This window comes from Mobula birostris, chromosome 24 (assembly GCF_030028105.1).
Source record: "Mobula birostris isolate sMobBir1 chromosome 24, sMobBir1.hap1, whole genome shotgun sequence".
Classification (NCBI taxonomy): Eukaryota; Metazoa; Chordata; class Chondrichthyes; order Myliobatiformes; family Myliobatidae; genus Mobula; species Mobula birostris.
In genome coordinates this window covers 54643252-54659815 of record NC_092393.1, presented here as the reverse complement: position 1 = coordinate 54659815, position 16564 = coordinate 54643252, and the positions used below count along the sequence as shown (strand labels likewise).

The window sequence follows — 16564 nt, the reverse complement described above, 5'->3', positions numbered from 1 at the left end:
TTTCATTTCCTCAGATGCTGCCTGGCCCACCTTTCGTGTGCGTCTCTCCAGCATCTGCAGAATCCCTTGCATTTCACTGCATGTTTGGATGTATACGTGCTACGTAAAGCGACAGTATCATTTTGGGGGGAAACACGGTATTATACACTTGCACAATTTTACAAAGGCCATGAACTTCCATCTCCATGAAATCATGTGGAGGGTGGTTCCCAGCACTGGAATTGACACTTACCATCCGCACGCACTCTAGTTATACAGCAACTATTAGTTTGTTATTACCTCTTCTTTTCATTCAAGGCAGGATAAAGAGAACAGAGCAGGTCAGCAGAGGAGTATAGTGGTTAGCGCAACGCTTTACAGTACAGTACCAGCGACTCGGGTTCAATTCCCGCTGCTGGCTGTGAGCAGTTTGTACGTTCTCCCCATGACCGCGTGGGTTTCCTCCCAGTTGGTAGGTTAATTGGTCATTGTAAACTGCCCTGTGACTAGGCTAGGGTTAAATTGGGGGTTGCTGGCTCAAAGGGCCAGAAGGGCCGATTCCACATTGTATTTATTGAGAAACTGCACACAAAAATAAATCAAGTAAAACACCATTCCGGGTGAAGAACTGGCTTTGAGCGGGAAGGTTAGACACATTGGGGGTGATAGACCATAAGCAAACAATCTGTGATATTCATGTCGACTTTGACAAAGGAATCTGCATTTCCTACTTGTACATTTGAACAGATGAAATACACTCAGTGGCCACTTTATTAGGTACACCTGTACGCCTGCTCGTTAATACAAATATCTAATCAGCCAATCGTGTGGCAGCAACTCAATGTATAAAAGCATGCAGACATGGTCAAGAGGTTCAGTTGTTGTTCAGATCCAACATCAGAATGGGGAAGGAATGTGATCTAAGTGACTTTGACCATGGAGTGATTATTGGTGCCAGATGGGTGGTTTGAGTATCTCAGAAACTGCTGATCTTCTGGGATTTTCACGCACAACAGTCTCTAGAGTTTAAAGAGAATGGTGCAAAATACAAAAAAAAACATCAACTGAGTGGTAGTTCTGTGGACGAAAATGCCTTATTAATGAGAGAGGTCAGAGGAGAATGGCCAGACTGGTTCAAGCTGACAGGAAGGCGACAGTAACTCAAGTAACCATGCGTAACAACACCAGTGTGCAGAAGAGCATCTCTGAATACACAACATGTTGAACCTTGAAGTGGGCAGGCTACAAGCAGCAGATCACAAGCATACACCCAGTGGCCACTTGATTAGATACAGGATGTACCTAATAAAGTGGCCACTGAGTGTATGGGCCCTCTGTTAAAAGAGAGAGAGAGAGAGTGTCTGTGAGTGTGTGTGTATATGGTGGTGGGGGGGGGGGGCGGGAATCAATTTTGCTCGGCTTGCCTTAGTCTAATTGCAATATAATTGCTCTTAGCTAGGTCTTCCTTATGTGTTTAAAGTTAGTTCACATATGGATGAGTGCCCTCGGATCTTCTGGGTTGGGAATTCTGTAACAATAGGATAATGAACTTACGGTGAATCCTTGAAAAATTCCCAGGATAGCTCAGCTGTAAGTTACACAGTGTGTTCTAAAAATAAGTCAGACTGTTCCACTAATGAAAAGCCATTCTGTAAAATTGCTCTCTGTTGCTGCAGGAATTTTTAGATACGTCTATTTGGCTAAGCCCGGGTCCCCAGCATATGAAATGCTCTTGTTCTTGTCTGAGCCGACAAAGCATCTCAGTTAAGTGCAGCTATCACATGAGAAGTGATTCCCCCAGACCCTCCAGTCATCAGAGCTCAACAGAGAATTCCTCATTCTGCTACGACTTCATTGTCTCTCTGTGTTAAGTATACCACACAGTACAGGCCCTTCAGCCCACAATGCTGTGCCGACCCTTTAACCCACACAAGATCAATCTAACCCTTCCCTCCCACATAGCCCTCCATTTTTCTATCATCCATGTGCATATCCAAGAGTTTCTTCAATGTCCCTAATGTATCACCCCTGGCAGGGCATTCCACGCACCTACCACTCTATATTAAAAAAAAACCTACCCCTGATATCTCCAATCACCTTAAAATTATATCACCTTGTATTAGCCATCTCCACGCTGGCAAAAAAGTCTCTGACTGTCCACTCTATCTGTGCATCTTGTACACCTCTACCGTCACCTCTCATCCTCCTTCCCTCTCAGCTCACTCATAAGAGCATTGCCACTCTGCTGCAAATTCATTTCCGCCCCACGCTGAACCATCATTTTTAAATCACAGCACGTAACAGAGCAGTCTGTCTGTGATGCTGGGGTGGGTGAGGGCAAAAACAGAAATTAGGAGATTTGGTCTGTCACCAAAGACACTGGCAACTTTCTACAGCTGTACCGTGGAGAGCATCCTAACTGGCTGCATCACTGTATAGTATGGGGGGAGTGGGGGAAGGCAGTGCACAGGATCGAAGGAAGCTGCAGAGAGTTGTAAACTCAGTCAGCTCCATCATGGGCACCAGCCTCCCCGGCACCCAGGACATCTTCAAGGAGTGATGTCTCAAAAAGGCAGCATCCATCATTAAGGACCCCCATCACCCCAGGACGTGCTACCAATAGGGAGGAGGTACAGGAGACTGAAGACACATAGTCAATGTTTCAGAATCAGCTTCTTCCCCCCTACCTTCAGATTTCTGAATGGACACTGAACCCATGAAAACTACCTCACGACATATTTAACACCGTAAATTTCAGTAAGTGTATATATACAAAGCTGGCCAAACCTGGTGCCAAATATGGCATTATAGTGGGAGGGGGGACCATTGATTTATGTTTCTGTGATTATCACCGCTAAGGTTGTGCAGGATGGATCCTCACCATAAGTCTTTTATCTCAACAGCCAAGATCTTCACAGAGTTGTTCACTGCTGATACTGATCGTAGCGTTCTTGTGGAACACGCCTGCAAAGATGTTGTTGCAGAATCGGGCTCTGGCCAGCTGTTGGGCAGCAGCAGTTGAAGAGAGACATGAAAGCTGGTGTCCTCCTGTTCTCAGCAGTATGTTGAATGAATTCACACCATGGGATCTGCTGTGTAGCTGTCCAGGCCCTGTTCGCAGACGTTCATACCAACCAGGGCACCTACCACATCATCTCCACCCCTCACTGGAACCCAGGATGGGAAAAATTCCAGATTATCCCAGGAACACTTCCATTCCACTTTGAAATAAAATACTTGAAAAGCAAGAAACATCAAAGTTTTCCCTTTTTAAAGGAACAGGTTGATCTTAACACTTAAGTATCAGTTTCTGGCATTTGATTTTTGTAATTTTATGCAAGTATTTGAAGAAAACAACAGAAGCATTCACAATCAGCTCCACTTGCACTCAATTTCGACTTTATTGTAAAACCCCCTGCTAATCTAGGAACAAATCTTTTACACGATTCATAAATTTAGATCATCTAAGTTCTTCAGAAAACAAGCAAAATAAAGGTGTTTTCATGGAGAAGCAATCGGTGTTATTTGACCTGCACTCTTCGAAGTTAATCAGTGCATCCTCTTCTTAACGTTTCCCTGTAGAGGGAACAAACGAGAATGAAATCAGGAGCCCCATGCTCTCTCTAAAACTTGCCTGAAAAGTTCACCATTTATTCAAACTCTGAATTCCCAGATCTGTAAACCACGTAAAATTAATTCACTAATTTATTTTGTTAACCCTAATATGAACCATAAATTTAAACTGGTGTGTGTAATTGGAAAAATTCTTATTCAACTATGTGTCTGGAAGCTTGATATTCCTGTTAACAGCCAATTTCTTCAAAGCATCAAATATTTTGACCAGACACCTCGCTGGTTTGGGATAATCCAAAAGCTGTAGAAAGGAACAACAAGTTCTTCTCAACATCACCACTAATTGCACCAATTTCCAAAACACTCCGTGCATGCAGTATGGAGACAATTTTCCTGTTTTGAACCTGAACTCCAGTGAGTGAAATCAGCACTCCTTTCTGAATCAGCTGGGCTGCAGACAGACGCACTACACGCACACCCCCAAGTTATGTGAATATTATTTCACTCCCCTGCCTCTGTTTTTTTTGGGTCTTGTGTACTGAGCAGCTGACAAGGGGACAGTTTGTGTGTGGTGAACTTGGCTTGGGGGGGGGGGGGCGGTGCAGGGAATGTTTGGTAGGCTGCTGGAGCTCACCGGGGATTGGAATCCTTCGCTCGGCCGACACACATACACATCTAAATCAATACACCGCCGTCAGAACAAAGTAGTTTGGGAACTCCTTACCATCCCAGCTACTTCAACAAAGCTGAGGATTAGAACTATGTACTCGCTGGCACCAGATGCGTTCTTGGTTAAAAAGGAATGGAAGTTATTACCACTTGTCATACAGTGGTGTGAAATCTCTATATTTGGTTCCATATTATTTTCCAAGTTGAGTTATATCTCTTTGTAGAAGTCAATGAGCGACGGAGATGATTGGATCGTGAAGTCTGAACCTCCTTGTTACATACCCCTGGTGTGTAGAGATTAGTAAACACACAAAGTGAGGCTCTGCAACCTGCAAGGCCTGAGGGACAGGGTGACTCCGGCAACCCTGGAGGAAAGAGAGCTGACAGGAAGAGATAGCCAAAACTCTCCGCTGAATATATCAACTGCAGCAGAATAAAACTGCACACGTACTTTGCAGGGACTAAACTTGATAATAAGGTGATTTTAAATAAAACTGCTTCATAAAATGATTTTAGGTTCAGCTGTTTCATAAAATGGATGAACACGACAAGGACTGGAGATGTGAATGCAAGTTCACAGAGATCTGGACAATCTCACAGTGAAAATTTGCAGATAATGTCTTTTTTTCTGAATCCTTGAAACCAGTCAAATCGAATCATATATTTTTAAATCAGTCCTGAAAATTATCGGGGGAGATGTCAGAGGGTAGGTTTTTTACACAGAGAGTGGTGGGTGTGTGGAACGTCCTGCCAGGGGTGGTGGTAGGGGCAGATACATTAGGGACATTTAAGAGACTCATAGATAAGCACATGGATGAAAGAAAATGGAATACTATAAATGGGAGGGAAGGGTTTGATTGATCTTGGGGTTAAAAGGTGAGCACAACATTGTGGGCCAAAGGGCTTGTACTGTGCTGTAGTGTTCTATGTTCTACAACATTCAACATTATATTTGTTACTTAAGTATCATTAAGTCTGAAATTACAACATCAGTGCCCTTATTAAATTAATAAAGATCTAAGATCTGCAAGGATTACTCAATTCAGACCGCAGAGCACACCTGCCCAAACTACAGGCAAGGTTAATGTGACCATTGCTGGAACTCCATCCTGATAAAGAGCCTTGGCCCAAAATATCAAATGTTTATTCATTTCCACAGATGCTGCCTGACCTGTTGAGTTCCTCCAACATTTTGTATGTGTGGCTCTAGATTTGCAGCATCTGCAGAATCTCTTGTGTTTATGATGTGACCACTGTAGTTTTTGTCTGTAAACGAGGCTGCTTGTCATCATCATACAGAAATCACCACCATGTTATGCCTGAAGCACGTGTTCTAGACTGTGGTGAGCCACAGGTTTGTGGAAAAGACTAGTTATCAAACATCTTACCTGCTGGCACACAGCTCTTTCCAAGGTACCCAGTAATAGAGTTAGGATGAGCTTGCAATCTGCCAACAAACCGTACAGCTGAAAACCCTCTGGCTCAGCATGATCTCCAATGGCCAAGTTCGACAGAGCCAAACCCAAACCTCAAACCTTCACTGCTGGCTTCATTTTAGTCAACTGTTCATTTAAGAGGCAATTATCTCGGCAGCTGTGTTTACTTTCCAAACCAATACAAAGAACTAAACCATGACTTCCATGGGCTCCTCAGACACTAATGATGTTGCTGGCTCTTGAAGACCTGAGTTATAGGGAAAGGTTGAATAGGTTCAGACTTTATTCCTTGGAGTTTAGGAGAATGTGGGGAGATTTAAGACTATAAAACATAGGAGCAGGATTAGGCCATTTGGCCCATCAAGTCTGCTCCACCATTCAATCATGGCTGATACTTTTTCCCCCTCCTTAGCCCCATCATTGGCCTTCTCCCCGTAACCTTTGATACCATGTCCAATCAAGAACCTATTAAGCTCTGCCTTAAATACATCCAACAACCTGGCCTGCACAGCCTCCTGTGGTACCACATTCCACAAATTCACCACCTTCTGGCTAAAGAAATTTCTCCACATCTCTGTTTTAAATGAATCCCCTCTATACTGAGGCTGTGTCCTCTTGTCCGAGGCTCCCCCACCATGGGAAACATCCTTACCACATCTACTCTGTCTAGGCCTTCAACATTCGAAAGGTTTCAATGAGATCCCCCCCTCCATCCTCCTAAAGTGCAGCAAGTACAGACCCAGGGCCATCAAACGTTCCTCCTGTGATAACCCTTTCATTCCCGGAATCATCCTTGTGAACCTCCTCTGAACCCTCTCCAATCCCAGCACATCTTTTCTTAGATGAGGAGCCCAGAACTGTTCACAATTCTCACGGTGAGGCCTCATCAGTGCTTTATAAAGCCTCAGCATCACATCCCTGCTCTTGTATTCTAGACCTCTTCAAATGAATGCTAACATGGCATTTGCCTTCCTCACCACCGACTCAACCTGCAAGTTAACCTTTGGGGTGTTCTGCACAAGGACTCCCAAGTCCCTTTGCCTCTAAGATTTTTGGATTTTCTCTCCATTTAGAAAATAGTCCGCTTGTTTATTTCTACTACCAAAGTGCACGACCATGCATTTTCCAACATTGCATTTCATTTGCCACTTTCTTGCCCTTCCCCCAATATGTCCTTTTGCAGACTTCCTGTTCCCTCAACACTACCTGCTCCTCCACCAATTTCCGTTATCATCTGCAAACTTGGCAACAAAGCTATCTATTCCATAATCTAAAATCGTTGATATACAGCATAAAAAGAAGCGATCCCAACACTGAGCTCTGTGGAACACCACTCGTCAATGACAGCCAACCAGAAATGGATCGCTTTATTCCCACACTGCCTCCTGCCAATTAGCCAATGCGCTAACCTTGCCAGTACGAATAGAAGTATGTCAATTTATGAGGGGTATAGACAGAGTAAATGCAAGCAGGTTTTTTTCTACTGAGGTTGGGTGAGACTACAACTAGAGGTCTTGGGTTAGGGGTCAAGAGTGAAATGTTTAAGAGGGTGGTGAGAGCGTGGGACGAGCTACCAGTGGGAGTGGCACACTGGTCTTCATAAATCAAAGTATTGGGTACAGGAGAGGGGATGTTATGTTGAAGCTGTATAGGACGTTGGGAAAGCCTAATTTGCAGTATTGTGTGCAGTTTTGGTCACCTACCTGCAAGAAAGATGCCAATAAGATTGAAAGAGTGTAGAGAAAATTTACAATGATGTTATCAGGACTTAGGGACCTGAGTTATAAGGGAAAATTGACTAGGTTGGGACCTTACTTCCTACAGCGTAGGAGAATGAGAGGAGATTTGACAGAAGTATACAAAATTATGAGGGGTTTAGGAAAGGTAAATGCAAGCAGGCTTTTTCCACTGAGACCAGAACTAAAGATCATAGGTTGAAGGTGATAGGTGAAATGGTTTAGGGGAACCTAAAGGGGAAATTCTTGGAGGGGTGGTGGGAGTGTGGAACGAGCTGCCATTGTAAGTGGTGGATGTGAGTTTGGTTTCATCATTTAGGAGAAAATTGGATGTGAACATGGAAGGGAGGGGTGTGGAGGGCTATGGTCCAGGTGTAGGTGATGGGACTAAACTGCATAATAGTTCAGCAGAGACCAGGTGGGCCAAAGGGCGTGTTTCTGTGCTGTAGTGTTCTAAGACTCTCTGACATGGAGATATTCCCATAGTATTGTGTAAGTCCAACATTGACTTTGGGGGTTGCTGGATAGTTAATGTATTGTGATTTGCTTTATGATAGCAAGGCAAGCAACAATTCCATAGAATAATAATTGAAAAGCAAACAAAAAAGATGTTGGAAATCAGAAATAAAAACAGAATGTGTTAGAAATACTCAACAAGTCTGGCAGCATCATTGGAGACAGAAAAGAGTTAATATTTTAGATCAATAGTCTTCATTCTCTGTCTCTCTCTACCTGAACTGCTGAGCATCCCCAGCATTTTCTATTTTTATTTCACAGAATAATTGCTGTACAGACGCCAGTCAGCCCACTGAAAGTGGGGGAAGGAAGTTGATTGGTGAGACTAGCTAAGGGGAAGGTGGGTGGGTGGGAGAAGGGGTATGAAGTGCGAAGGTGGAAGAGCTAAGGGTCTGAAGAAGGAGGAATCTGATAGGAGTGTGAAGTTGACCATGGGAGAAAGGGAAGGAGGCTGTGCACACTTTTATTCATGTATAGTACTGTGTAATGATTAATAAAACAATTGTTTGGAATCAAATGACCTTGCCTGGTGCCTCAGGGCTGGGTATGTCTGCACCCATGCCACTGTCCACTCCTGGCACTCGTTGTCTGCCACCTGTCCTACATCCTTCCTGCAGTACTTCCAACACCCTTGCCATTCTGAACATCCTTTGCTCCCACCAGATTTACAAACTCGCTCTCCGCTCAATGTTGATAAATACAGTACTGTGCAAAAGTCTTAGGCACCCTCGCTACATAAAAACTTTTGCACAGTACTGTACGTGAATGTGTGAGTGCACAGCCACACGATGATGTCAATACTAAAAAGCAAGGCAGCTGTCACTGGGTTTATTTAAAGCCGAAGTTGTTAGGCTCTTCATTAGTAAGGGCATCTAAAGATATGGGGAGCAGGCAGGAAAATGAGGTTCGGAGGGATAATACATCAGCTAATTTATTATCCCTCTGAACAGAGTAGACTTGATGGGCTGAATGGCCTAATTCTGCTCCTATGTCTTAAGGTCTTAAAGTGCTCCCCTGTGCTTTTTGTGTTATCTAAAAAGGTTTTGGGATTTCAGCATTACTGTACGAGAAGCCCCATTTACCTGGCAGCTTGAGCCATTTGGGAACTTTATTCGGGTCAGTGGGAACTGGCTTGGAACTTGCTGCGTTTGTTGTGGGTGCTCTCCTCATCTCGTCATCTTCCCCGCGGCTCGCAAGGGGCTGACACGCTGCTTCGGAAGTCAGTGAACTAGTAGAGGGGGTCGAACACCTGGGAATGCAGCTGAAGAAGAAAGAGAATGAACTTTCAGGAATTGCACACAACTTGGACACCACTTTCAGGCTTAAGAGTCCTTTCAGACCCATGCAGGGTTCTGAGAGAACCCAGTCACCATGAACAAAGGGGATTTGGTGACCCAGGAGGTAATTAGCTGATCAGAGAGCCTCAAAGCTACAGGGGTTAAATCAAACAGACAAAAGCCAGTACGCTAATCACACATTGCTTCCTGCTTGCCTTCATTGCTTCAGCTGCCCTGGTTTGTCTATCTGATCTGTCTTTACACCACATATGCAAGTCACCTGACAGCTGAGGGTATGTGACGGCCCTCTGTTAAAAAGACTTCCTGAGGAATCCAAGCAAGATATCCTGTGAGCAGACTACAGACTGCTCCTCAGTGTGACCTGTAATAGCACATTTTCTGCGGCTTGGTACTGTGAATCCTGATGTCTTGAGTGAGAAACCTTTCATTGCCACAGAGTCAACAGCAAAACAGGAAAATGCTGACTTCCAGTCTCTCCCTCCATCCTACGATCAGCTTCAAGATTCAAGATTGTTTATTGTCATTCTTCCATACACTAGTATAATGATGAACGAAACGATTTGTCATTCTGGATCCCATCCGGAACTGTTCACACAACTTATGGACTCACTTTCAAGGACTCTTGATATTTATTGCTTAATTAATATTAATTTTCTTTTGTATTTGCACAGTTTGTTATTTTTTTGCACATTGGTTGTTTGTATGTCTTGTTGGATGTGGTCCTTCATTAACTCAATTATGTTTCTTGGATTTACTGTGCTTGCCCGCAAGAAAACGAACCTAGGGTTGTATGTGGCGAGGTATATGGATTGAAGGTTCCATTCAATATCAGAGAATGTGTACAATATACAACCTGAAATTCTTACCCTCTGCAGACATCCTCAAAACAGAAGGGAGAATGAATAACAGAAAAAAACTTGAGAACCCCAAAGCCCCCTGCCCCCCTGCCACACACAGGCAGCAGCAAGCACCATCGACCCTCTCGCCACTTGGATCAGCAGAAAGCTTCAGCACTCAACACCCACCATGCAAGCAACAGCAAATATGTAATTTGGTAATAAATTTACTTTGAATTTTGATGCAGCACAAAAAACACAATAAGCATAAGGGACACAATAAATATAAATACATAAGATTAGCTTACATAGACTGTATGGACGTAAAGTGACACTGGTGTAGGAGTACCTGTATATGAGGTGACTCTGCTAGGAAGTGGTGTTTTACCATGGCCTGATGCAGGTGTGCATTCTGTGAAATTGCAGGGGCCAAACTACGTGCTTTGTCAGGAAAGAAGGGATGAAAATGGGCGGTACAATGGCATAGCGGTCAGCGTAGCTTCACCGGCAACCCAGATTCAATTCCCACCCACTGTCTCCAATGAGTTTGTGCGTTCTCCCCATGACCGTGTAGGTTTCCTCCTGATGCTCTGGTTTCCTCCCGATGCTCTGGTTTCCTCCCACATTCCAAAGACCTATGGGGTAGTGGGTAAACTGGTCACATGGGTGTAATTGGATGGTGTGGGCTCGTTGGGCCAGTACCACTAAATAAACAAATAAATAGAATTCTGGCTCACTTCTTTCTGATTACAGACAGATTAGTCTGCTGCTGTGAAGCAGGGCTGCACAGATTTCAAAAACCTGGAAGATATCACGTATTGTGAACTCTTCTAATTCCCAGCTGAAGCCACTGACAGCCAAATGGTGACAGCGAAGCTTAAAAGAGAAATCGACGGAAAAGCAATTTCATTTCTTGAGATGAGAAAGAATTTTTTTTCGGTTGGAGCAGCTGAGGGAATGAGTGACGAGCTGGCCCCTGGCCTCTGGCACAGCGCCTCACACCATTTGCTGGTGGACGTCCCTCGGGTCTTATGTATGTGAGGAATCGTTTCGTCACCAGTCTAGGCCACCTACAGATGGATCTCCAGCCTGTGCTCTGCACCACTACATCACGGGAAGGATAACCATACAGAAAATGCTAGCCCACTAACAGTACATTTAATTGATATCACCGCGACAAGCACTGGAAGTACATTCACCAAGGAAATAACAGAAATCTATTCTGTGTGCCTAGAATTTATTTTCTATTATCTTACAGTAACTTAAGCACACAGACAGTTCTGTGCAAAAGTCTTAGGCACTTACACAGTATTGCGCAAAAATCTTCCCTAAATTTTATATAAACTTTCTTTTCAATGTTTATTTTTTGTCTTTTGCATTAGTGTGTCAGTAGAAAAGATCAAATTTTAGATTTCCAAATATTCATTTTCCAAAAAGTTAAATGTTACAGAGAAATTCTTGTATTTCCTTAAAGAAAGTAAAGCTGCCGGGGAAGGAGCCTTTGAGTAGCCTATCGCTGTAGCAGGTGGGTAGGCCTCTCTGCCTCGTGTGGAATCCCTCTCTTCTGATGAATGTTGGTGATATCATAGGATGGTATCGTGGTTCTGCACTTACGGATTGGACTACTGTGTTTATAGACTGCAAACTTTTTTCAGACTTATGGTTTTTATATTCTGTTTTTTTTTAATGGTCTGTTCCTTTTCTATTTTGTTGTGCGGGGGGAGGGTTTTGCAGCTAACAGTGAAGCACGGCGGAGGTTCCCTGCGGGTTTAGGACTGCATTTCTGCAAATGGAGTTGGTGATCTGGTTAGACCATGGAATCCTCAATGTTGAGAAGTACAAGCAGGTTCTCATCCACCACTCAGTACCATCAGGGAGGCATCTGGTGGGAGGAGAAGCAGCGCGCCGTGCGCGCACAGCCCTCCAATGAAAAATGATATTGTATCTATCACATAGGGGCCATGGATAATTCTGATTTGATGAAGATGGATGTGAAAGTACAGAGGAACATCTGGAGAAATGCCTGAAATGCTCTTTCGCTGCTGTCGTTACAGCGCGGTCGGGAATCTTTCGGAGGGTAGGCCTCAAAATCCCCGGCTTTGCCTGCTGTTGGCGATCGAGAAGGCCGTCGAATCGTTCGGATAGTGATGGCGCTCAGTACTCGGTGTCGGAGAGCTGATCAGAGCTCGAAGTTTTCGGATGACTCACAGTTGGACTGTGGTCGGGTATGGCAGGGAGAGTTTTTCTTCCTTCTCCCGACTGTGTGAGATGTGAGACATTTGAGAGACTTTGAACTTTACTGTGCTCATGGACTTCTTCATCAAGTTATGGTATTGTTGCATTGTTGTAACTATATGTTATAATTATGTGGTTTTGTTAGTTTTTGTCAGTCTTAGTCTGTCCTGTGTTTTGTGATATCACACCGGAGAAAATATTGTATCATTTCTTAATGCATGCATTACTAAATGACAATAAAAGAGGACTGCGTGTCTTCATAATCTAATCTGATTGGTCCCGACTTCATTCTACAGCAGGACAATGACCCCAAACACACGGCCAAGGTCATAAAGAACTATCTTCAGTGAAAGGAGGAACAAGGAGTTCTGCAAAAGATGGTATGGCCTCCACAGAGCCCTGATCTCAACATCATCGAGGCTATCTGAGATTACCTGGAGAGACAGAAGCAAGGGTGACAGCCGAAGTTGCTTGGAACAACCACCAGCTGATTTTCTTACAGAACTGCACGACAGTGTACCTAAGAGAACTGATGCACTTTTATAGGCAAAGGATGGTCACACCAAATATTGATTTCTTTTAGTTGTTTTACTGTTTACTGCTTTTTATAATTTTTTTTGATATTTAGAAACATTTAATTTCATTATTTTTGAAAGCATTTTCGCTTTACAGAATTTTTTTACATGTGTCTAAGACTTTTGGACAGTACTGTATATTAGGTCTTTCCTGTTATCAAGTAACACTTAATACTACTGAGCTAATACGAAGCTAAGTACTCTTATTTTTGTTTCCAAGCACATTCCAATTCTTAACCAATATACAGTACTGTGAAAAAGTCTTAGGTATCCTCGCTATATATGTATATGAGCCTAAGACTTTTGCACAGTGGTGCATGTATAGGTCTGCTGGCTTGTGGTGTAGAATTATTATTTTTCTTGTAGTTTAACTTTCCTATGATTACTTGTATTTTTATATAATCACCTATATACATGTAATTATTCAGTGAATTTTCCAGTACAGTAATTACACTACAGTTGCCCCTGTATTTTTATAGAAACTTGTTAGTTTTTAGTATCAGCTGTCACAACAGTGGAACCTGGGGATTTTATAGGTTAATTGTTATCACCGGGATGTTTGTGATTATCTCTACACTGAGTATGAGCAACTGCAACTGCTTTTTCCTTTGTCTTTTGTTTTGTTCTTTTGGCTCCACTTTCTTGATCGTTTTCCACTCTTGTAACACTTAATAAAATGATTGTAAACAACAAGTTTTATGCTTCATTCCTGACTTCCAAAGAACCTTTGGATTACAAAAGCATCAGGATCCCACGTCTCTCCCAGCCAACCATTCAGCAAGATGTAATGACTCGAGGAGATGAGGTAGGTATATCTAGAAGTGCAACTCAAAACCAACAATCCCACTTCTACCACACTCCCCACCAACCAATGAAAGATTATTTGGAATACACAGAAAATGCTGGAGGAACTCAGCAGACCAGGCAGCATCTACAGAAAAAAGTTCAGTCAATGTTTTGTGGCAAGACACTTTAGCATTGTACTCATTGTATGGTCTCAGTAGATCCTGCAGACCACAGGGCTGTGGTTAGACAGAAAGTGATAATGCAAGTTTTCTTATCTAATGTACCCACAATGATGCCAAGGAATAGCAGCAAATCCTTTCAAAAGAAATGATGCCCATGCTGACCAAGGAAACTTATACTCATAACTGTTCTGTCTTTAGGTAGTCTCAGTCTCAGAAAATGAGCTGAAGAATTAACAAACAAGAGATTCTGCATATGCTGGAAATCCAGAGCAACAAGCGCAAAATGCTGGAGGAACTCAGCAGGTTAGGCAGCATCCATGGAACTGAACAAACAGTCAACATTTTGGACTCAGACCCTTCATCAGGACTGGAAAGGAAGGGGAAAGACGCAAGAATAAATTGGCTTGGGGAGGGGAAGGAGGACAAGGTAGAAAGTGATAGGTGAAGGGGTGGAGAAGGAGGAATCTGATAGAAGAAGAGAATGGACCATGAGAGAAGGGGAAGGAGGCGGGCACTGGGGGTATTTGATAGACAGGTGAGGAGAAGAGGCAAGAGGCCAGAGTGGTGAATAGAAGAAGAGGGAAGGGGGAAAGAGAAATCAATGTTCATGCCATCAGGTTGGAGGCCACCTAGATGGAATATGAAGTGTTGCTCCTCCACACTGAGAATGGCCTTATCATGGCAAAAGAGGAGGTAGATTGTTTAAGAATTAACATCTTTTTAAAGGAAGTTTTTTGGGTGTTTGGATTCAAATAATTAACAAAATACCATTTAGGCATATGTGCATTCCTGTGGAGGGCTTCTGGTCAAGGAACCCATTTAGAAAGTCTTGTGTTACCGACATTAGAAAGATTTTCTTCTTTGAAATGTGTATGATGTTTGCAGGCGTTGAAGGCACTCATAGTTGTTCTTGGAATCAGGAGTTAGAAGCGGAGAGCAGGAGACCATTCACCACGTTGTACCTGTGCCAGTCCTTTGAAAAGTTTATTCAGTCTGTGCCACTCCTTCCTACTTTCCCCAGAGCCCTGCCAATTTCTCCTTTCCAAGAGCACATACAGACTTCTTTCGAAAGTTGCTACATCTGCTTCCAAAGTACTTCAAGGCAGCACGCTGCAAATCATTTTCACTCACCATTTTTAAAAGTAGTCAAACTTTGATACTCACTCTAGACCCCGTTCCTGAGTTCCTGGACAAAAAAATAACTTTTCCTGATCCACCAAAACAACTCAATGTTTTTGAGCACCCCTCAAGGTCTCTATAAATCATATACTGAGCATTATTTTTTTTTTGTATTTGCACAGTCTGTCTTCTTTTGTACATTGGTTGTTTGTCAGTCCTTGATTCTATTGTATCTCTTTGTATTTACCGTGAATGCCTGCAAGACAATGAATTTCAGGGTAGAATATGGTGACATATTTAATTTGATAATAATAAATATACTTTGAGCTTTTTACATTTTCCCTCAACCCTCTTTCAAGAATCCTCAACCCAGCTTCCATTGCGGTCTGCCCCCAGCATGTCCTTGGGTGTGTTGGTTGTTCATGCAAACGACACATTTCACTACAAGTTTCGATGTAAATGGGGTAAATAAATCTGAAATCTAAATCTAGTTGAAATCACCTGGTTTCCTTGGCTGCCTAAGTCTAGGGAATACACACTCCAGTCCCGTCAAACCCATAAGATTGAGATGGCTCTCCCACCCCAAACCCCAGTTTGTGTGGATGCTGTGTAATCTGTTACCCTGTTACAACTCAGTGCCAAGGCATAATAGATAGCTCACTGCATATGATTAAAGCAATTATATTTATGAATCTTAACTTAACTAAAGGGTTAGTAAAGAAAAGAAAGAAAACAACAAAGAGGGTTCATTATAATTGAACAGTCAAGTGTGCACAAGTTGGAGCTTAACTCTTCCCAAAATTCATGTTCACCAACCCTCAGGCTATCTTGCTTCATCGAATCACGGTTCCCCACTAGGTCCAATCCAACAACTGATTCTCTCCAGCTCCTTCTCTCTTCATCTCCCGCCAAAGAAAGGAGCTGGCTCACACTCCAAAGCACCTGTTATCTCTAACCATAACCCGAACACTGCTTCTACGGAAAGACCATTACGTTAGCAGTGAAACCTTTCCCAGGGTGTTACATAGTTTTCCCACAAAAATTAAGTCCCTCATTACAGCTGCAACTCCAGTCCTGATGCAAGGTCTTGGCCCAAAATGTTGATGACCACTTTGCCTCCAGAGATCTGTCTTGCCCACTGAGTTCCTCCAGCAGCTTACTTGTTCCAGCTCGAGTAAAGCTGCTGCAGCCCTTCCATGACTACTCTCCCTAAGAGGTAGTGGCTAGGCTTGGTGCTTAAGCTCTTCCACTGAGTGAAGGGTCAGTAACGAGAAGATACAGAGTTGAAGTAATTGCAAAAGAACCAGAGGGTTAATGAAGGAAAATAAGTTTCACCAGTTTAGTTATAATCTGAATACATTCAGTATTGAAGAATGGAAACAGATTTAATAACTTTTAAATCAAGTCAGGTCAAGTTTATTGTCATTTTACTAAATACATGCATGCTGTCAAATGAGACAATATTTCTCTAACCCAGGGTGTAAAACACGGTAGAATACACAGCACATGTAACACATAATAACTTATGAAAGGAAGGATGAAATCTACAGATAGATTACACATAAATAAACAAACTAACTAAAGTGCATAAATTAAATATTGTAAGGTACAGAACAGATTAACC

General features: G+C 42.9%; 1 protein-coding gene across 3 annotated transcripts in view; it reads right to left on the bottom strand.

Annotated features, from left to right (window-relative positions):
- Positions 1-3351: 3351 nt before the first annotated feature.
- Positions 3352-16564, bottom strand: part of aspscr1 (ASPSCR1 tether for SLC2A4, UBX domain containing) — a 311330-nt gene continuing 298117 nt past the window's right edge. For 2 of the 3 annotated variants that reach the window (XM_072242323.1, XM_072242325.1), the window contains 2 exons: positions 8992-9170; positions 3352-3555 (listed from right to left, as the gene is read on the bottom strand). In XM_072242323.1, the coding sequence (XP_072098424.1) occupies positions 3545-3555; positions 8992-9170 (190 nt within the window). In that variant the 3' untranslated portion in view covers positions 3352-3544. The remainder of the gene's footprint in view (positions 3556-8991; positions 9171-16564) is intronic. The other variant, XM_072242324.1, reaches the window with a different exon arrangement.